This window comes from Cydia fagiglandana, chromosome 10 (genome assembly GCF_963556715.1).
Source record: "Cydia fagiglandana chromosome 10, ilCydFagi1.1, whole genome shotgun sequence".
In the NCBI taxonomy this organism is placed as follows: Eukaryota; Metazoa; Arthropoda; class Insecta; order Lepidoptera; family Tortricidae; genus Cydia; species Cydia fagiglandana.
This window is the reverse complement of record NC_085941.1, coordinates 5,391,389-5,414,880: the sequence shown is the minus strand read 5'-3', so window position 1 is coordinate 5,414,880 and position 23,492 is coordinate 5,391,389. Positions and strand designations below refer to the sequence as shown.

The following is a 23,492-nucleotide window of genomic DNA, read 5'->3' as shown; positions in this document are numbered from 1 at the left end:
AGTGTCACAGTCATTGTCTGTTAATCCCAGAGTGACTGCATTCTCAGTCAAAGACTCGTGTCATCATTTCTTACGACCCAGATCTAGATTACATCACATCATGTCAGTGTCAATCACCGGCGGAGGCTCCGACGTAATTATCTCACGATTACAGCGCATCGACTCCTGCGCACTCCATTCAGTGCGCTTGCGCTGGCAAGTCGTTCTCGCGCAAACCAGTCAAGAATGACCTCGAGAGGTTTTCTTGTCGGGAGGCTGCGTTTTGAGATGGACGAAAAACACTGCATGGTATTTAGTTGTCTTAAATCAACGTTTTTTTTTCATGAGATGAATATAACAGCTCAATACATGAGCACAAAGCACATTTTTGAGAGATTATAGAAACTATGTACCTACCTAACTTGATGCGTTTTGCATGAAAATGTAAATTTATCGGGTTATTTCTACACAAAATCAACGGATATTTTGATGATTAATAGAAGCAACAGGTGACCCCAATTTTTCACACTACATTTATGAGGTAGCTTTGTGACAATCCATAAGAAATCTATGTAAAAATTCTATAAAACTAATAAATGGGAAAAAATAATGTAAATTTCCGTGATACCTACTCGGTAAAAAATATCGTATTAAAATATATGATATAGATGTTTTTCTGATAACACCCATACACCTGTAGGTACATGTAAACCTTCGACTAGGTAAGCATCAGAAATAACTCTCTGCACATAACGGCTTGCGTCAGGTGATTGCGGGGACTCATCCGACCGTGCTATGTGGTTGCTTACAACGCATACAAGTGTCAAGATTGCCATTTGTCTACCTATCCCATACAACTTTGTAACAACCTCGTTTCTACATTCTTGAACATAAAATTTCAAAGTTATTTTTCATTGTTTCAAGCCGTTTCACAGCAAGTTTTGCAGGCTAAATAAATCCTACATTACGTTTCCGTTCTGTGAAGTTAAATACACTATTATACTGTCCTGCGGATCGTTATTAAACGGCTATCCCGTTTATGATGGCATAACCATCTCCGGGATTAAAATCATAAATTTCCATATTAAGCACGAGGTCTTTCAACTGTTTAATATCCTTACATAATTTAGCTCACTAAGTTGATTGACCTAAATTCCCGGCTGGTCGGATGTCAGGTGTCCCACATATTTGTCGGCAAACAACTTGTCAAAATACAACGGAACTTGCGGTTCACAGCGTGGGGTCAAATAAATGAGTCTGCACAAAATACCGGAGTGTTAGAAAAAGAACCAAGTCCATCACCTCCCGCAGTGCCCCGTAGACGTAACGATACACGCAAAAGAAGCAATGTAAAATGAACAAAAAGAATTGTGTGCTGAGTCAACAGCCGGCAAGAAACTAGTAGTTCTAGTTCTCGTGACAATGACCGTGCCGCGACTGGTCCGACAGGTTTATTTACACTTTTTGTTTGCGATTGGCGATTATAATTGCCATGTTTTGTGTAAAAAAACATTTTTATGAGCTAACTTTCTTTTCTTTTGTCGTTTAACGTGAACCAAATTCTCTGTCTCTGCGCTTCGAGTTTTTGACGTTCTTTATCTGTACAATTTTGTTTGCGTGATCTGTTATTACTGGTGGTCAAATTTATCTTACGTGACCAATGACCAGCCCACTTTGGGCGTTTATAACTGTGGTTTTGTATCGAGGCAAATCTTGAATCTAACAATGCGTCTTCTGTAGCTATCCTATTTTGATTAATATCAATTTTATCTTACAAAAAACATTGCATAAGCAATAACTGTAAAGATGTCTATTGTATTGAGGAGGAAGTATTTGTAGTTAGGTCTTTCATAATACGCGACACCATACTAGACGCTCAGTCCAATTATTGATCGATTTTGGTCACGTTTATTCTGGGTGCTCAGACTTGCTGTAAAGTTTAGATTTATGCATCGTTTTGTAGACAAATTAATTACAGATGTATGCAGTTGAATAATGCATGATGGAGTAATTTGGACTTCTGAACTAGGTGGCGTTATTGTGTCCTATATTTTGCAGTACTTAATGAAATTATCAAGCGGTAACGTTTGACAAGTCATAAGTATACGGTTATATTTTATGTTAGTTTGCTAAAATGACTACACGATTAATAATAGTTCTTTTTTGCACATCTTACAAGTATGCTAAAATGTCTTAAAAAGATACCGCAAGGAGAACAAAAGCTCGTAAGGTAAAATATGCTGGTTCACTCTGAACTCGCAATGTTCATTTGTTATTCACTGTTGCACCGCAGGTTGGAATATTCAATTGTTATTCTTTATGTTGTACTTTTTATATTTATTAGCTTCTACGTAGAATGTATTTCGTTCGTAATAGTTTATTTGATAGATGAAGTACACGTAAGTTTGTACCTCTATATACAAATCAAGATTTTTCTTATATTTGTTATTGTAAAATATATTATAAGTGGATTAAACACGTATGGTTTGAATCTGTTATGACTTTTGAATATAACGAATATCAAAATTGTACGCCAAATTACAAACATAGCGGAACAATGTTTTAACTACAAATATGCTCTTCTCAGTCGATTGTAGAGACTGGCCTGGCCCCATTTTAGAGAGGTTAATACAACTTTGGTCTGTAACAGTTTTTTTTTTTATTTCAGGGTCTTCGATTGTATGGGCGGACGAGATGCGTGCGACACTGTGTGTGCTGCTTGCGGCCACCTGCGTATTGGCTGATGAGAGCAGGTATGTTAATATTTTTTTCCATATTTTAATTTAAAAAGATACGTCACTCTCTCACTCTCCATGAAACCACAATATCACTGTGTGGTGCCGAAATTGTAAATACTTAGAACTAGTTGTTATATGGGAAATCTAGAAGTGATTAGATTTAGTCGGTGCCTCAGTGGTACAACATAGGTGACTTTCCCCTAATTTTGTTGCCCTAGCGCTAGTCCTTATCTATATAATTCTAGAGCTGACTAGCTCTTATTTACTTTAGAGAACTTTGTTCCATTTTGCACATTTCAATGAAATTAGTTATAGCTTAAAAGTATAAGTCTCTTAAAAATAGATGAAAAACTTTAGACAGTGGAACCCCGAAACGAGCAAACTTCTATAGGTATTTAGGCTAATGGACGTCCATTAGTAATGCTGAAAATAAATGAAACGTCCAGACTACCACTTTTTGCCGTAATTTATCCGTAGATATTAAAACATTTTTATATGTATTTCAGGGGCTCCAAGCGTCCGTACATCGCCGACGCGGTTGGCAATACTTTGCCACCACCATTAAATGGGCCAGCGACCGTCGGCAGCCCCGTCAACCTCCTAACCCCAGACCGCTATGAGTTCTACACTTTCGACGAATCCGGAGAACTGGTTAAACGACTCATGACTTTACAAGAAATCCAAGCCATAGTTGCGGCTGGTGAAGAAGCGGAAGGACTTGTTACGTTTGCTAATGATAATCAACCCACGATTGCATTCAATTTCAGTCAACCGCCTTACACTAAAGTTCATAGCGTTGTCACTAATGTGCAGAATGTACTCAAGGCTCAAATGGAAGCTCATAAAAATAATCCACAATTGAATCCTACTTTGGATACACCTGATGTATCTGATTCTTGGAGTCTTATTTTACCATCAATCTTTGGAAACACTGGAGTGGATATCGTACCGGACAAGACTTCTGCATCTTTTACTACCCCAGAAACAGAAACAATTGAGTTTGACCGTATTAACTTTGATGACAATATTAGCAAGGAAGGAAGTAACCTGATCGGAAGTTCTACTACAGTACAACATGTTGCAAAGCCATCAATAACGGAAAAAGTTTCGTCTACTACTGAACTGCTTAAAGAAGCTCCAACAACTGTTAAAACAACTTCTAAAACAACTACCACAACGACAACCACTACTACGCCTTTACCTACTACTACTACTTCTACTACAACGCCTAAACCTATTACAACAACTACAACGACTAAAAAACCCACCACTACTACAACTACTACAACAACCACTACAACTACTCCTAAACCTACAACCACAACCACAACTACTAGAAAACCTACCACTACTACTGTGAAACCTCGCACGACGCCTACTACTAGACGTACTACTACCACCACTACTCCTAGACCACGAACGACTGTTTCAACTACAAAATTGACTACAACTTCTAAACCAACAACTAAAATTACTACAAAACCTACCACAACTAGACCTATTTCTACCACTCGAAGACAGGTTGCGACTTCAACTTTGAAAAACACAGAAAATCCTTCAACGAAAATTCAAACTAGCACACGCGCAACTTCTACTACAGAAAAAACTAGCCCTGTATATGAGAAGATTAGTACGTTCGTTCCAATTTCTACAGCAGCTTATGTAACTGAGAGAGCTACACGAAAACCTACTCAGACGACGAAGTTTGTAAGCACCTCGGAAAGTACTACAAAACGGCCAGTATCATCAACATCAAAGCTTCAACAATCAACTACTTTAGAGGCAAAAACGCAACCAACTATTACAACTTACAAACCAACAACAACAACAAGCACACCAGCACCAGTTTCATCAACTGTTAAAAGCGGTGAACTTGAAACAGATGATGCTAGTACCATTACCACTCAATCTGTATCTCCTTCAACTGCAATCTCATCAACAGAATTTATGTCTGTTGACAACCAGCCACCGAAAACCATCAATGATAATGTTGCAGTTTCAGACAATGATATTAAAGTCAATGAACCCATTATTCCTTTGTTTGATGTTGCACAAAGTATCAGTCAGATTGCATCAGACCTTGGAAGCGCCAACTACCAACCTATCCCAACAACAAGTGGTTTATTAGATACTACTCACGCTATGAATATGGATTTAGAAAGCAAAGAAAGTTTAGAGTTGGACATCCCATCCGAGACTAAAAACGAGTCTCAAAATAAAACTACTGATGTTCAAAATGAAAATGATAATTTTGTCAAAATATCGACGATCAACCCCCACCAACAAAATAATAATTCGCCACCGATAGTCAATGAAACCATAAATAAAGTAAGCAACACAAAGACTACTGTTGGACCAGAAACTACTACGAGTACCACAACCTCAACTGAAACACCTATGGATCCTATTTTGTCAGAATCTATGGATGATTTGTTATCACAAGTTGTGAATCAGGCTCCTCAATCTATTGTTGATAGTGAAAATAAAATTCAGGAGTCGAATAAGATTTCGACAACAGAAAACTCTGTAGACACAACTACAGTTCTTATTACTACTAAAACCGAGATTGTTTCTCAAGATTCTACTAAAAACGAAATGTCTTCAACAACCGAACCAGCGCTGTTTGATACGACCATTAATCAAAATATAATAAAGAATGAAACAAAGGACGATGTCACTGAAAAAGGAGTTGTTAAAAAAGAATCTGAAACACAAAAAGAAAACATAATTAATACCAATAGTGTTTCTGCAACACAAAATGATTTAACAAAAATCTCTTCTTCTGATAGCAATGATAAACCATCAAAACCTGTAAATGCCCAAGGAATTCAAACTCTTAGTGCTGACAAACAGAATAATATAATTGCCGTTATAAATGCACCCGATTTACCCGCGAAAGAACAAATAATGCCGTCAAGTACTGAAACTATATCACCACATGAGGTTTCACATAAAACTAGCTCAGAAAATCAAAATACAGTAAATGATAAAGTTAAAGATGGCCAAAAAGATGAAACGGTTTCACTCCCAAAGGTAGATGAATTCAAAAAGAAGATTCAAAAAGTCAATATTGACTACAAAGAAATAGCCAATGAAAGGAATAACTCTTGGAAGCTTATCTCAACAGTTGCACCGCCAAAAGCAAATGAGATACCGAAAGATAAATTTAAAACTGACGGCAGTAACTCAGAGATCCCTGATAAAGATATAGTTTTGGATGTATCTAAGGAAAATCAAGGACTGGAGGTGACCACAAAAGATTTAAGCGAAGATGTCGCGCAGTTTACTGAACTTTGCAATGAGCTTGCTTTCCGGTATTGGAATGCCATCGCTGAAACCATTCCAAATAAGAGGAGTTTTGTTTTGTCCCCATTTTCTATCACATCAATGTTGGCTATGATGTTCATGGGAGCAAGAGGCGCAACTTCGGGTGAAATGAACGAAATACTAAAACTTGATGACATGGTCACTTTTAATCCCCACTTTACCCTAAAAAATATTTCAGATTCTATAGAAACGACACCTGAGTCTGGAGTAGCTATCTCCGCATTTATTAGAGAACTTTACAGCGACCGAAATAAAGGTCAAATTCTTACTTTTTACAAAGAACGGGCTCAGCATTTCTACAACGGCCATGTTGAAGAAATCAACTTCAAGTTGATTAGCGATATTATAAGAAGAAGGACAAATCTGTTGGTAAAGAGATACACTTGGGGAAAAATAATTGAGTACATGAAAGCTAACACAATCACCATGCAACCTCCACTTGCTGCGTTTTCAACTAATATTTTCGAGGTAAGTAGAATATGTTTTTTATAAACTTAAAAAAAAAGTCACATCCTTCTCTATGGTGCAACAAGTAATACTGTTAGTCTACTCATTTTAAATAAAAATACTTTGAATTACATTGAATAACTGTTTATGGTGAAGTGGTCCCAAGTAAATTTGTGATATTTATTCGATCTTATTTTATAACGTTTAATCGGCTGGTACAAAGAAGTACCTGTCCTTATTTGCAAACACACTTCTAATTATTGATGGGGTAAGAAATTCTTACTCCCAATTCTAGAGGATTCCATTAGGTAACCATAATGGAATTATATTTAAACAAGTAAACAATATTGAAAGCAAACCATAGAAATTAACTAAATGTTAATTCTCAATTTCAGACTGACTGCACGGGGTCATCGGTAGAAGGCAGAGACGGTGAAATGTATTTCGTGGTCTCACCCAACGTGCGTCAACGTCGCCTCGTCCCTGTGCCGGCCGTGCTCTACAAGCAAGGTTTCCTCGCTGGCTACGATCCAGTCCTCGACGCCACTGCTGCAGCCCTCGGCAACACTAACTCAATAATCAGCACACTCTTCCTCATGCCAGGCCAGCAAGGCAACGTTGTCCACGCCGAAGATCTAGAACTACTAGAAAAACGATTGCTAGACTCCAACCCAAGCACACCAGCGTGGAACCGCCTTCTCAGAACTTTATTACCGCGGATTGGATTGGAACTGCAGATCCCGCGTTTCTCCCACAAGTCAATCTTTAATGTATCTTCAACTCTTAAAAAGATGGGATTGAAGGATTTATTCGATGCCGACCACGCTGATTTGGGAGGTCTGAATGGTCCGTCTAAAGATCTTTACTTATCGGACATGGTGCAAGCGACGACGTTTGTAACTTGTGGTGAAGGGATTATTGGTGAGCAACATCATATAGAAGAGTATCCTGACAGCATTGAATTGGCCAGAAGGCGTAGGACGTCTCGATGGGCGACGGGATGGGATGAGCCGAGGGATTACCAGAGAGCATTCCATGATCCACATGACGTAGGAGATGCCATGAATCTGCCGCTACATTTGCGCCCAAGACAAGCTCGTCTACCAGCAAGGAATGCCCAACCAGCGAGATTAAAGTTTGACCGGCCGTTCCTTTACTTTGTAAGACACAATCCCTCTGGCATGATACTCTACGTCGGCCGGTACAATCCACGGCTTTTGCCTTGAAGTCGTCAAAAAGACTGTTAGCTTAGTTTAAAATATTAATTCCTCCAAGGAAAGTGATATGGGGATACTGAAGTGTAGGGAGTATGAAAGCTATGAGCATTTACGTGACAGTATTACTTATAAGTGCATTGGTATGCAAGTGGCTTGCCAATTAGTACATGCATCTTGTACGGCTCTGTGTACCTTTCTCCTGATTTGGTAATTTAATGTGTATAAAATAGTGGTAACTGATATCAAGTTGAATACCTGAATATTGGTATTACAACTCTTTAGTAAATAGTTTGTCGAGACGTCTCGTCAGAATTTTAGTTTTGATTTTAGAATAAATAATGCTGTTTTAATTATTAAAGGTGCCTTTATTTTTAAACCTTAATAGACTTAGAGCAAGATAAGTCTGCAACAATTTTGATAGCACACGCGGTTTTATTTGTACCTACGTCATAATTTCATAGATGTTTGACGTTTAAAATAACACTTGCACTGCATGTGCTATTAAAATCGTTACAGACTTTTCTTGGTATAACTCTATCGAATTAACAATCTTCATTAAAAATCACAACACAGGAATAAAATTAAAGAAATCTAAGAGAGTTACTTATTGATACAGGACCCATCCATAATATTCTCCACCAGTAGTTGTTGTTGTTTATTCATAAAACTCGTGGCAGAGTTCGTAGAATTTCTTTACTTCCATGCAATCTGGAGTCGGAATAATATTCGGACAGTTCTGAAAACGTACGTTGTTTTTCTCTTATCTAAAGTTGACGTACGGAAGGCAACTGAAGCTGTATTACTGCGAAATTACTGCTGCGGCATTAACGCGAGCTCTGTCACTGACAATATCCTTGACAAAGAGAATGTAGACTAGAAGAATATAATATTGTCAAAGTAAATTATGTAGTTAGTACATTTCCTGCCATCTTTCGACTCAAATGATTAACACTTTTAGAACGCCATTTGACTTTGATCCTTATTGTTTTCCTGGTATGTGTTGAATTTGTACAATGTTAAAAAGTATCGCCATCTACTCGACTATAGGCCAAAGGTATAGTGCCATCTTTTCGAGCTATCCGAGCGACTCTCTAGTAGATGGCGACACTTTTTGACATTGTACATATTTAAAATACATAACAAGTTAAACACGTAATAACACAGTGAAAAAATAAGGATCAAAATCAAATGGCGTTCTAAAAGAGTTAAGTAATCATTTATTTCGAATGGCAGTAAATGTACTGACTCATACATAGGTAATTTACTTTGACAATATTCCTCTATTTCAAATTCTCTTTGTCCTTGATAAAATGAAGTGACGAATTGAACGTTCTTAATCGCGCTAATGCCGCTACAGCTGCTGTTGGCATTCGAATGCGATCTTAAGTTATGTAAGTACATACTACTGATTCATTTCCATTAGCATAAAACTAGGAGCATACAAGAAATGAATGCAAGGAATACCTACTAATCAGTTGGAGCGAATGACAAAACCATAGGTACGACATAACGAAGATGAAACACTAATATTCTATTTAAAAGGTCCATAAAATGCCCATATTTAAAATAGATTAGAAAGTGGCGCCCTCATTTGATTTCTACTATTCTATGTCGCAAATCGCAATGTAAGAAATGTTTGTTCTTGTCACCTGACCAAGAAAATATATTTTATGATAAATATACTTACCACATTAACATAATTCCTGACACAAGCATTAAAATCCTTGAACTCGCAAACAGGTATCGGTAAACTCATTCTGAAATTCTGTTTGCAGTTAATTTTAGCCTTCAACATGACATCGTTGAAATCTGGATTGAGTTCGACCCAGCTGTTCAAATGTTCGTAGTATTTCTCGATGGATAATACTCTATTATCATCCTCTGAGTTGAGATCGTATTTCGTTAGCATGCAATCCCAATAGCGACACTGTAATGGGAAACGTTAGAATTCTCAGTAGGTTTTTTAGGGTTCCCTACCCAAAGGGTAAAACGGGACCCTATTACTAAGACTTCGCTGTCCGTCCGTCTGTCACCAGGCTGTATCTCACGAACCGTGATAGCTAGACAGTTGAAATTTTCACAGATGATGTATTTCTGTTGCCGCTATAACAACAAATACTAAAAACAGAATAAAATAAAGATTTAAATGGGGCTCCTATACAACAAACGTGATTTTTGACCAAAGTTAAGCAACGTCGGGAGTGGTCAGTATTTGGATGGGTGACCGTTTTTGTTTTTGTTTTTTTTTTGTTGCATTATGGTACGGAACCCTTCGTGCGCGAGTCCGACTCGCACTTGCCCGGTTTGTTTTTATATGGGAGGCAAACGAGCAAAGGAATCCTTCTCCTTGCGTCGTAATCCTCAGTAATGAGGGCCGTGACCTCCATTCTGAATCACTTTCTCTCTCACAATCTCTCTCCAGCTGGTTCTGTCCTTGGCAGTGTGGAGAGCCAGTGGACTGTGAAGTCAAGAGCGGTGCGGATCTGGTCGGACCAATGTAGCGGACTACGTCCACGTCTAGGCCTTTTCCCAAAGCAAAGGAATACGAACACATGTAAACAGTAAATTAAATATTTTCAATTTTCATATAAATTTCTGTTCCCTGAACACCTTGCATTCCGAAAGTCTTTGGAACTTGTAACGCCATCTACAACAAGGATTAAGAACTGAGCTTTCTATTTTATAGTACCACTTTTTGTTATTTCTATTGAATCTATCTGAATTTTACAATGGAGCACTTTGAGAAAGTCATCTTTTGCAATCGTTATCATAACGGTAATATGGTTTTCATTAACATTCATTTCCAAAACACTGAAGTCTTCGTGAACTTTGTTCAAAGGCCGGGTTTACTGTCGTTGAATGCAAAGTGATTTCCAACAGAACACAGAGATGGCGCTACAGGTAGGTAATTAAATTAATTCTTTGAAGCGTAAGTAACGAGAATTTTGGTAAAATTAATAAAATCAAGCAAGCCGAGCCTAACTATATTAATGTAAACATTCACCAGTCATAATGAAGAAAGCATGCATCTAAAAATATTAATTTTATTTTAACCTTATACCATTTGAATCCGCTCTTCCGAACAAGGATCTTATAAACACGAAACCAAAAATATATAAAGCCCCTTACAAGTTCAATTTATTAACACTCTTTATGCACAATAACTTGATGTTAGTTTTACCTTGTACATGATTTTTAAGGATAAAGTACTTACCTATATACATTATTACACCTATATATTATTTATCCTTAAAAATCACGTACAAGGTAAAACTAACATCAAGTTATTGCGCATAAGGAGTGTTAACAAATTGCACTTGTAAGGGGATTTAATAGTTATTTGTTTTACAAGGGGGCAAAGTTGTTGTTTAACCGCTTGTGCTAATATTGATACCCGAGCAAGCGAAAGATTCCAAAATTGAACCACGAGCGTAGCGAGTGGTTCGAAAAATGGAATCTTGAGCGTTGCGAGGGTTTCAAAGCACGAGGGTTAAACAAAATCTGCCCCCGAGTGAAACACAAAATTTTTCACCACACCAACCGAAGCAAATGTTAAATGTAATATATCAAACAAAATCAAACCAAATCACATGCAAATGAATGTTATTAAAATATTTATCATCCAAATTCGGTTGGTGTGGTGAAAAAATTTGTGTTTCACTTGGGGGCAAATTTTGTTTAACCCTCGTGCTTTGAAACCCTCGCAACGCTCAAGATTCCATTTTCGAACCACTCGCTACGCTCGTGGTTAAATTTTGGAATCTTTCGCTTGCTCGAGTATCAATATTAGCACGAGAGGTTAAACAACAACTTTGCCCCTTTGTAAAACAAATAACTATTTTGATTTCGTGTTTATAGGTAATACCTGTATATTACTTTATCTTATAAAATAATTATACTTACTCCAGTTTCCGAAAGTCTTTGGAGACCTGTAATATTGACACGGTTTTCAAAATTAACTTGGAACACGGCGCCACAGGCCTTTGCGACATCTCGGTTGAAGAATGGAGGCAATATGCAACATTGCTTATACTGAAAAGCAAGAAAGTAATCACAATTTGACTACACTAACTTAGAGTTATTTATAAAAAAAAAACATAAAGAACAGAGATACATTTTTCTGATCGTGTTTTGATTTCGGCTGTTTTAGCACAAAACATATTTTTAAATAATTAGTATACAGGCTGGATAAAAATAACTGCATACCCGTTACCAGCGAGATTTTGGGATTTTACTGTGGGACCAACCCCGAAACGCCAAAAAAATTTGGCCGTGTCATACATTTTGGCTGGTCGATTTTCTAGGGGAGGGTAATTTTTTTTTGCGAGTATGTTGGCGGTCCCAACATACTAAAAGTTGCTCATTATAATCCCAAAACCTCCCTGGCGACGGGAATGCAGTTATTTTTTAGCCACCATGTATATTTAGTAGAACAAAATCTGGTATTTCTGGTTTTTATATATTTGTGTAACTACCCAACGAGAAGCAAACATCAGTGTAACCTGCGTTGAGACGTAGGAAAAAAATAGTAACCAAAAAAAGTAAATAAATCAAAAGTTAAGTAGCCTTCCTATCAATCCTATCATTAATTTAACTATCTAGAACCTGTGTCAGTATTAATAACCTTGTATAGTTACCATGTAGGGTTGTATATTACAATGTTCTGTCCATTCTGGTCCATCGATTGGCTCTAATTGGCCATATACCTGAAAGTTTGATGTAACTTAATTATTTTGAGCATCTTATGTACCTACATTTGGAACATGATTTTTACTAACAAACTTACCCGCATAAAACTTCTATTATGAAATTTTGAATAAGAACATTTCATATTGGATACCTAACTTCATAAATCGAACAAAACTTACTTTTGTTGCGACAACCACTATCAAAAATATTATATTCACACTTTCCATTGGTTAAACAAAAAAATATGGAAATATTCCTTCCTTGTCGGCACTCGTCACTGACTAAACTTAAATGCCACACGGGGAAACAATGCTTGAGCAATTCAAAAACAATCGTATTGCAATGAAGACATTGTTTAGGAAACATAGATGGCTAAAGGAAAACTAGGTTCAAATTACCTAATCGGGAAAACTAATGGCTCCTCTACACGATGGGCCAACGCCGGGCACTCCAAGGGACGCATTTGTGCGTTATAGGGAGCAAGATAAGATAAGATAAGATAAGATAATGATTTATTTGCTTAAACATGGTACATAAGTTGACATAATTGGTATAAGTAGGCAGTATCACATGTTTAGCCAAGGGCAGCATGCAAATATTGATCTTAATATTAAACTATTTACATTATGTACATTAACAATCAATTATTTACATTCAGTACATCCATTTTCTATTATAAATTAAATTGAATATACATTTTATTACCATTTTACATAATTACACATTGGGTATAAATATTTAATGTCCAAATTCATTAATCAAATTATAATTACCTACTTACATCATTCGTCCAAAAATTCATTTATTGTATAAAAACATTTATTTATCAGCCATTTCTTTAATTTTGTCATAAATAATGTGTCTTGCAGTTTACGCAATTCTTCTGGTAACTTATTATATACAGTGATGCTCATGCCGTAACAGTTATTTTTAAATAAAGCAGTTGAGCATGATGGCATTACCAATTTACTCTCGTCTTTTTGTCTAAGTCGCTGATTGCGATTTACTATTGTATATGATGAGAGCTCCTTCCGTACGTAACATGCTAATTCAAAAATGTATAGGCCAGTTAGTGTAAGCAGTCCTAGTTTTTGGAATAAGGGTTTACAGGAGTCCCTGGGTCCGTAGCCACAGACTGCTCTTACACATTTTTTCTGTATAAGAAAAGCTTTAATAAAATCTGTTGAGTTGCCCCATATAAGAATACCATATTTTAAGACTGATGTTACATAGCCGTGATATGCGAGGAGTGCTGTCTTTTCTCCTGCGACCAACCTCACTTGTTTAAGAGCAAAAACAAATTTTCCAAGTTTATCACATACAACTTTTATGTGCGCTTTCCAAGAACAGTGTTGGTCTAATGTAATTCCTAGAAATTTCGTTTCATCTACTCGTTGTATTTCTTCACATTGACATAGTATCTTAAGGTCTACTTTTTGTGTTTTGTAGTTATGAAATTGAATGTAACAGGTTTTCGAGACATTGGTTTTTAAATTATTTTTATTTAACCACATGTCAATAGATTTTATTGTGTCATTTATTTTATCCTCATATGAGTTTGTCTTTTCTTCGTCTGGTATGATAACAGCTATGTCGTCAGCAAAGAGTGACATCGGATAAGATGTCTCTCTAGGAAGATCGTTAATATAGATAAGGAATAAGAGGGGCCCTAGCACACTCCCTTGTGGGACTCCACTTTTATTTTGTCTATATGTTGACCGTGACCGACAAGTGATATTGCTATCTCATTCTACCGTATGGCTGCGTCCCTTGGAATGGCCAGCGTTGGCCCATCGTGTAGAGGAGCCATAACAAATTAATAGTTAAATTTTTTCCCTATGCCCTAAGGATGAGATTAAAGTTTAGTTCTTCACTATGTAGGAAGAATACCTGATTCTTGATAATTATTATTCGTACATTCAGTTCATTAAACACGAAAAGCAATTGAATTTGATACTCTGTTCAAGATAATATTTTTTTTGTTCGACAATTTTATTTGCTATTACCAAGGAGAATAGATAGTATAGAAGGGTCCTGTCATAGTAAATTATGTAGTCACAGTAAATTTACTGCCATCTATCGACAGACGACTAAATCTCAAAATGAAAACATATAAAATTATCAAAAAATGTATATATATATGGATAAATGATTTTATTATTTTTATATAATTTTGACCCATGTTCATTCACTGATATCTATGTGTTAAAATTGTTGAAATGAATGAATGAATGATTGATGAAACGATGTCGTCACGCCATCTAGCCGAGCATAGGCTAGGTGTGTGCGCCATCTATCCGAGAATGACTTTTTCTTGATTTCCGAGGCACGTTTTTTCCTTAGACTTTATTCATCTTATAGGTACGAAGTTACATATGTCTTTACTATTACATACAAAAGTATAACAATAAGCATAACTACTTTCATCAATTTTCAAAATGCAGTCGACAGTAAAGTCATATTTACACTTTTGCACCTTACTCCTCAATGATAATGCAATAAAAATAATAGTTATTTGTTTTACAAGGGGGCAAAGTAGTTGTTTAACCGCTCGTGCTAATACTGATATCCGAGCAAGCGAAAGATTCCAAAATTAAACCACGAGCGTAGCGAGTGGTTCGAAAAATGGAATCTTAAGCGTTGCGAGGGTTTCAAAGCACGAGGGTTAAACAAAATTTGCCCGCGAGTGAAACACAAAATTTTTCACCACACCAACCCGAAGCAAATATTAAATGTAAAATATCAAACAAAATCAAACCAAAATAAATCCAAATAAATGTTATTAAATATTTATCATCCAAAATCATCATTTAAAAGTCAATTCTACCAGCAAACATAATAAAATAACTCAAAATTTTCATTCGATTACTTTGCCGCACATGTGAATCAAATGCAACTTTGCTATCAGTTTTTGAAGTGCAAAGTAAGCCTTTCCGAGCTGGTGTGGTGAAAAAATAATTATCTTTGACATGACCAACCAACTAAGTGACCGGAAAATTTAAATTGAATTTACAATATAATGATTTTCCGAATGTAAGATACGATGGTGATGGACAATATTCACTGTGTGACTAGAGTCAGACCTAGACCTTTTTAGGGTTCCGTACCCAAAGGGTAAAACGGGACCCTATTACCTACTAAGACTTCGCTGTCCGTCCGTCCGTCCGTCTGTCACCAGGCTGTATCTCACGAACCGTGATAGCTAGACAGTTGAAATTTTCACAGATGATGTATTTCTGTTGCCGCTATAACAACAAATACTAAAAACAGAATAAAATAAAGATTTAAGTGGGGCTCCCATACAACAAACGTGATTTTTGACCGAAGTTAAGCAACGTCGGGCGGGGTCAGTACTTGGATGGGTGACCGTTTTTTTTGCCTTTTTTGCATTATGGTACGGAACCCTTCGTGCGCGATTCCGACTCGCACTTGCCCGGTTATTTTTTTCTTTATGGTACGGAACCCTTCGTGCGCGAGTCCGACTCGCACTTGCCCGGTTTTTTGGTCTAACTCTAGGTAGTCACCTACATCTTTAATTGTATCTATACTTTTCTTGTGAGGAAATTGTTAAAAATATTCTTGTGAGGTTTGTATTCAATAGCATGGTGTTGAAAGGGACACTTACCGTGTAGATAAAGATTCACCTGCTAAGTTGTATATAAGTATATATGTTTAGGTGTGTAGAAGTGTAGGTATAAACCCGTGGGAATGAATCTACGGTCTGCCTAATTTGTTATGATTTATTTCCAGAAAGTTACAGACACGATATAGGTAACTATGCAAAGTTAACTAATGAAAACTTTGAAAACTACAAGGAATTCCCTCGACGGTTACTACACGTAACCTGGTATTATTTAATCAAAATAGTAAAAAACCGGGCAAGTGCGAGTCGGACTCGCGCACTAAGGGTTCCGTACCACAATGCAAAAAAAAAAAACGGTCACCCATCCAAGTACTGACCACTCCCGACGTTGCTTAACTTTGGTCAAAAATCACGTTTGTTGTATGGGAGCCCTATTTAAATCTTTATTTTATTCTGTTTTTAGTATTTGTTGTTATAGCGGCAACAGAAATACATCATCTGTGAAAATTTCAACTGTCTAGCTATCACGGTTCGTGAGATACAGCCTGGTGACAGACGGACGGACGGACGGACGGACGGACAGCGAAGTCTTAGTAATAGGGTCCCGTTTTATCCTTTGGGTACGGAACCCTAAAAACAGCAACTAACTGTTATCTTGTGGTTATGGCAGGCGTGGCTCACTCCGCGATTTCGTCGCTTTGCTACAGGTAGCTAAAAGTACATCCGTTCCGCCTCAATTTTGGGGAAAGCCATAAGCCGTGCCTGGCTATCGCCACCTAGCGGCCAACGTAAAAGACGCGTTTTGTTAGAGAGTGAGTCTTCTGTACTATTATTTATTCTGTGGTTATGGAATCTAACTTTAAAATACCTTCACCTACGTCACCTTTAAACTGTTGCAGATAGGTAATTTTGAAAGCAAACTGTCAAGATACAAAACTGTAAGATGTAAGGAAGGCAGACTTTTGGCTTTTTGTTTATACTTTACTATTTATTGATACTGATTGTATTAGACATTTATAAACAAAGGTTTTTAATTAAATACCACATCTTTGTTTTCGTTTAGCTAGTACTTAGTCACAGAACTGTGCTAATAGTACATTAAATGCCATCATTAAAAACTCAAATTTCAGAGTAATACAAGCATGTAGGTACCTATATGATATGTAGGACGTTGATGAAAAATATTTCATGTAAATAAAAGCCAAAATAAAATTATTATATTTATTTTATTTACACAATAATTATACTACTAAGTATCGGAATCTGATAGAAACGAATGTTAGCTAATATTGGACATTACAGAGAGTTAACTTATACAAATATTGCATAAAATAACCATGAAAAAACATCCATACACAATATTTCAGTCATAATCATAATCATTTATTCGATGCAATCCATGGTGTTTATACAGTGTTTAAGTTTCATTCAGTAGGTACAGCATGGACCCTACAAGGGCGTGGCATCATATAGGTACGTAAGAAAAGTAAGATATTTAAACATTCATACATTATATAACTATTTATAATTTGTCAAGCTATTTCCGTCAGTAGAGAAGAGCGGTAAATTTAGAAAAATGTAGGCGCGAGGAGTTCGCATCCCAAAAAGGTTTAAATTTCTTGCTTTTTTCTACTGACAAACTTGTAATGTAACGATAAGTGAACAAAAAAATACTATAACTACTACTTATACTATTTTTAGGGTTCCGTAGCTAAATGGCAATGGCATTTCATACAAACATAGAAAAAAAAACAATAAATTTTGGGGGTTCCCCAAACTTAGAACATAAACTCATTTTTAGGGTTCCGTACCCAAAGGGTAAAACGGGACCCTATTACTAAGACTTCGCTGTCCGTCCTTCCGTCCGTCCTTCCGTCCGTCCTTCCGTCCGTCCGTCCGTCCGTCCGTCTGTCACCAGGCTGTATCTCACGAACCGTGATAGCTAGACAGTTGAAATTTTCACAGATGATGTATTTCTGTTGCCGCTATAACAACAAATACTAAAAATAGAATAAAATACAGATTTAAATGGGGCTCCCATACAACAAACGTGATTTTTGACCAAAGTTAAGCAACGTCGGGAGTGGTCAGTACTTGGATGGGTAACCGTTTTTTTTTGCTTATTTTTGTTTTTTTTTGCATTATGGTACGAAACCCTTCGTGCGCGAGTCCGACTCGCACTTGCCCGGTTTTTTTTCTTCTACAAACCCATACGTGTGGGTAGGTCTTTAAAAATGATATAGAGGTTTCTAATATATTTTTTTTCTAAATTGAATACTTTGCGCGAGAGACACTTCCGAAGTGGTAAAATGTGTGCCCCCGCTGTAACTTCTAAAATAAGAGAATGATGAAACTAAAAAAAATATGTGATGTACATTACCATGCAAACTTGCACCGAAAATTGGTTTGAACGAGATCTAATAAGTAGTTTCTTTTTAATACGTCATAAATCGTAAACCGCCATTTTATTATGTTACTTGCTGCTACGGAACCCTTCATGGGCGAGTCCGACTCGCACTTGGCCGCTTTTTTTAACTAATCGTACGCAACATTTCTATAAATAATTACCTGTGCACTGTTTATCAAAATCTCGTAACTTGTTAATACAAGTGGAAGTCCCTTTCTAACAAAAGCTGTCAAAATGGCTTATTTATGTGTTTTGTAGTGACCAATTTCCTTTTAAATTTGACGATGTGTGTTGCGGATGACGTAAGGTGTATTCGGGTAATACCGAATGTCGGATAATTCCGAAAATCAGATGAAAATCACCCTAAATTTCATCATAATAAAAGTCTCTTTTCGGAATTATCCGACAGTTTTCGACATTCGGAATTACCCGAGTAAACCTTATGAGATATGAGAAAATGTACATTTTCACTTTTTTTTTTGCCGAAGCCTGAGGCGGATGAGCTATTTGTATGATGACGAAGCCTGCGCTGTGGATCTGAAGGCACCTATGCTAATATTATTATGTTTCTTTTTTGGTCAATAAATTAATATCATACAGCCAGTTATATCTAATCGTAATAGGGCATGCAGCCTTCCAAAAATTGTCGCAATCCAGTGCAAGCGTCAGTCTCTAGCCAGTTAGGACATTTCTGAAAATTAAATAATTGTTTTAGTCAATGATCGCCTCATTTGAATTTTGACGGTAGATTAATGAAAAAGATATTTTTTTGTTTGTTTATCCTAAGAGATTCAAAGGATATTTACGCTATACCTTACACATTTTTTCAGTATTTACTTATGACCCAGAAGAGTAAAAGTGATGTACTTCCTAGGTCCTTAACTTTTGTCAGAAGAGACCTTTCCTCTCATCTACTCGAAGGTTAGCTGGAAGAGATCCCTTAAAGGGATAAGTTCGCCTTTGTACTTCCATTACTGTAATTTATTTTTGTAAATCTGCATTGTGTACACTGTACACTAGCTTTTGTAAAATGTGTTTGACCCAGTTGCGAAAAAAGACTGTTAATGTTTTTAATTCAAGTGATTTTGGCAATCAAATTTCGACATGTAATACTACCCATCGCAAAAGCAATGCGAGTTTGTGAAAGGAGAATTAAAGATAGTTTAAAAATAATTTCAACTTGTCAGCGCAGATTAATTGAAAAGTGTTTTCTGAAAATATTATGAATCCTAAAATAACAAGAGATAAAAAATCTTACGTTATAGAAATTAGAATTGATGCAGAAAAGCAGCTTGTCCGCGTCACACATCTCGTTAGGTCCAAGCATAGGCTTCTTACCAAGACATCTGCCAAATTAGAAAAGGAGGTAATTCATTATCTTAAAGAAAGTACGGGTACGGGCTTTATACTTGCATTCGTTTTGAAAACTGCAATGGAAATGGAAGCAGTTAAGCATATATAAGAGTGAGAAAGCAATATGGCACATATTTAAAAATTCAGAAGCTCTTTATACTGCAGAAACACTTACGCTACTACAACATTTATAAAATAACCCCGCTTTCGAAGGTAATCCCATGCACCTTACCGGTAAATATTACCATTTTCTATTAAGTACTTACTATAATTAAATGTGAAAGTTCTAAGCGAAAACTATAAGATCATTGTTATAGCTTTTGTCAAGTAGGTGCTATAAGTAGTTAGACCGTTAAAAGTCTGCAGCGATTTTGATAGGCCACGCAGTGCAAGTGTCATTTTAAACGTCAAACTTCTATGAAATTATGACGTATACATAACACTTACACAGCTTGGGCTATCAAATCCGCTGTTGTTTGGTGCGACTATACACCTTCTAACTAGGTATTCATGAAGTTAAATTCTAAAAATAGCTCCATCCTCTATCAACTTGCGCACATGTTCTCGTGTTAATGTAAGAAAAGTAAAATTTGCTCTGAAATCAATAAAACTAAAGTAAGCCATCACCCACACATCTTTAACAGTATTGACTGCCAGCGTAAACTCCCTCCTATTCGCCACCCACTGGTCCAGGTACTGCCTGACGGAATCCTTGTCAATCTCATCGTTGTCGAAGAGCAAATCGTTGTTCCGGAGTAAGCAAGTTCTTTCTGCACACTATGGAATAAAACTACGATTAGTGATGGCACATGAGCGGAGTTCAGAGGATCTTGAGGGAGTCGAAGAGAAACAAGCGTGTGCTATCTATGAAGTATATTGGAAAAGTGAAATAAGGACATTCAGAATTCACAAGCCTAAATCCAAATGTTTATTGTCGAAACTTAATTGTATTGATTACAGCGCCACCTATGGATTGTCGCTGGAACTACGTACCCTTATTGGATGCGTATATAGTACAAGTATCAATTATCGATAAGCCATCTAGGGTTTGATAAAGTGAGTTTGACGACCGGTCTGGCCTAGTGGGTAGTGACATTGCCTATGAAGCCGATACAGATATTTGTTCCTGAGTCATGGTTGTTTATTATGTATTTAAATATTTATATATGATATATATCGTTGGCTGAGTACCCACAACACAAGCTTTCTTGAGCTTACCGTGGGGCTTAGTCAATTTGTGTAAAAAATGTCCTATAATATTTATTTATTATTTATTTATAAAGTATAAAATGGGTCAGATAGATGGCGTTGTTAACTTCGCATTCGCAAGTTAACTATTAGTCTAACAGAAAACCTAATAGGTAAGTAACAAGTAAAATTTTAACGTCTCCTACCCTTGGTTCAGTAGTGACCCTGCCTATGAATCTAGAGATACCGAATCCGGGCATTTGAAAGGAATAGGTACCTATAGCAAATATTTGTTCGTGAGGTATGGATGTCGTCCGTGTGTCTACTTATTTACGTAGTAATATAAAAATTGCCTTGTACTTACAGTATAAGTTTGGTTTGGAGTCTAGGTGGATCTGTGTATGATTACCCCACAAGTATTTATATTGTTTATTTATTTAATAACCGACATTTTTACATTGCAGGTGACTAAGGGCCAGTTGTACCAACCACAGTTAACAGACTGACCAACGTCACGCAGCAGAGATCTATGAAACTTCCCATTCAATAAAATTTAACGAACGCTTTAACGTTGACAGACGGTTTGGTGCAACTGGCCCTAAAGGCCTGGCCAAACACACGGCGCGACGCAGCGCCGCGGTCGCGCCGCGCCACCGCGGCACATGCTAACAGGTTACCGACGTCAAACAGACTGCGTCCCGCCGGTATCACGCCCCACTTCTGTCGCGCCCCGCGCCGCGTGGCCCCTTGCGTCCATGCGGCGCGTGCGCAGCGCTGCGCCGCGCGGACGCGGCGGCCCGCCGCATTCGCGCTGGGTCACATCAGTCGGATCGGAGGTTAGGCAGCGAGCGTTCCCGCGCGGTGAGGGCGTGGTGTGAGCGTGAGGCCGGTGCGATCCGCGCGCGCCCTGTTTGAACAGGCATCACGCGGCGCTGCGTCGCGCCGTGTGTTTGGCCAGGCCTTAAGACCATGCAGTTAAAAGGTTTTTGTGCTTGATCCGTGCAAAATAATTCAGGTATATTTGATACCCCTCTCTCCCACTCTTACTTATCTTACCCTAAATAATTTAATAAGATTTCATGTTTTTTTTTTCTTTTTTAGATAAGTTTTTTCATGTTGTTTTTTTTTGTATAGGACATATTTGTATTTATAATATAAGTACGAGTATAACGTATACTTACATCAGGTGACCCACGATTGGTGAACACTCGTTCTCCTTCAGGCGTCCCACTTCCACTACTGCATCCTGCATTAGTTTCTATTTCGAACAGGTCTGGAATGTTGCAGCATTGATAGGGCGCTTCCTGAAATTACGTACACATCATCATCACAGGCCTTTCCGTCTATTGCAGACGACTTATGCGTTGCTGTTTCTGGCTGAAGGCAGTGGCCACTGTCTGCGTTCGAGCGCGAATTTATCACTTGCCATCCCTCCTCACAAATCTCGAGGATACAACAAGTCCTTCGCAGTGCATCCAGTGAAACCTGTGTCGCTCAGGCAGGCACAATCGGTTGCGTCGTTCAAGGAGAGGTTAAAGAAACTATGGTTATCTGATCTGACTGATTAATTTATCTATATTTCTATCGTATAGTTACTTTATATCGTTCTAATTCTTTAAAATTTTTTGTGTATTTTCCCCATTCCTTTTTGTGTAATATATTTATGTTTATCCTATAAATTTTGTATGTATTTATATCCTTTATCTATCTGGTACCTTATTATACATTTTGCTGCATTTGTCATCCTCTTTTCACTTTCTCCTCTCATCTATCTCTCTGTCTCCTTATTTTTAATGTCTTTTTGTACAATAAAGAGTTTACTACTACTACTACTACTACTGTTTAGACAACGGGTTTGGTGACCGTGGAGGCCGATGCGTGAGCGGCTCGACCTCCCACATTTTTGGTAGGGAAAGCTCATGCCACCTGAGGTTTCAGTCCCGGTCTGCTTTCTGCGACACCTTCATTTGTTTCAGCGACATGTCTGCATTTGATTTACGTACAACTTTTATAAAGAATGGACGCATTGAACGCCTGTTGGCTCGTTGGGTGGACGACACCCGGAAGGTTGCGGGTCACTTACGGATGTATACATGTACACTCGCGAGCAAAGAAACGGAATCACCTTGCACGTTTGGCTTATCACCTCTACAACTTTTCCAATTTTCATGCGAACCTGAAGAAAATGGTGTCGAATGAAAGCTCATTATGTACCTTGCCGGAAAATATCAAAACCTTGCTCATTTCAGGACTCGAAAATGAAAAAAATCGTGTTTTCCAAGAAATGGCAGAAAACCCTTCGAAAAATTACAGGGGAAACAGAAGTTAAGCGTGTTTTACAGGAAAAATAAATTTATTTAGCGATAGTCAGTACCGCTGGTATTGGCACCGCTAGCATTTTTCACACATAATAAACGACTTTTCATCGACCTAATTAACCTCCTGAAGTAATCCTGGGGTATGGCTTCCCACTCCTCCAGCAATGCGGTTTTCAGGTCCTCGACGTTGGATGGAGCTGGGTCTCGCTTCCGAACTCTTCTCTTCAGGTAGTCCCATGCATGCTC

The 23,492-nt window shown here is 37.5% G+C and overlaps 3 protein-coding genes and 1 long non-coding RNA gene across 4 annotated transcripts in view; 1 reads left to right on the top strand and 3 right to left on the bottom strand.

Annotated features, from left to right (window-relative positions):
• Positions 1–8,060, top strand: part of LOC134668408 (mucin-2) — a 90,436-nt gene extending 82,376 nt beyond the window's left edge. The window contains exons 3-5 of the mRNA XM_063525892.1: positions 2,648–2,732; positions 3,224–6,512; positions 6,887–8,060. Coding sequence (XP_063381962.1) covers positions 2,674–2,732; positions 3,224–6,512; positions 6,887–7,717 — 4,179 coding nt within the window. The 5' untranslated portion in view covers positions 2,648–2,673 and the 3' untranslated portion in view covers positions 7,718–8,060. The remainder of the gene's footprint in view (positions 1–2,647; positions 2,733–3,223; positions 6,513–6,886) is intronic.
• The window catches only part of LOC134668166 (uncharacterized), a 301,154-nt gene that overhangs the window by 255,481 nt on the left and 22,181 nt on the right, over positions 1–23,492 (bottom strand). The window lies entirely within an intron of this gene.
• Positions 8,262–12,709, bottom strand: LOC134668198 (uncharacterized). The gene is made up of 5 exons (XM_063525703.1): positions 12,577–12,709; positions 12,346–12,414; positions 11,612–11,740; positions 9,396–9,635; positions 8,262–8,444 (listed from the first exon to the last, which is right to left on the bottom strand). Exons 1-5 carry the CDS (start codon positions 12,622–12,624, stop codon positions 8,364–8,366), a joined length of 567 nt encoding a protein of 188 aa, XP_063381773.1. The 5' UTR covers positions 12,625–12,709; the 3' UTR covers positions 8,262–8,363.
• Positions 18,998–22,655, bottom strand: LOC134668284 (general odorant-binding protein 68-like). Its single transcript, XM_063525765.1, has 5 exons — positions 22,644–22,655; positions 22,110–22,232; positions 20,372–20,517; positions 19,646–19,733; positions 18,998–19,078 (listed from the first exon to the last, which is right to left on the bottom strand). Exons 1-5 carry the CDS (start codon positions 22,653–22,655, stop codon positions 18,998–19,000), a joined length of 450 nt encoding a protein of 149 aa, XP_063381835.1.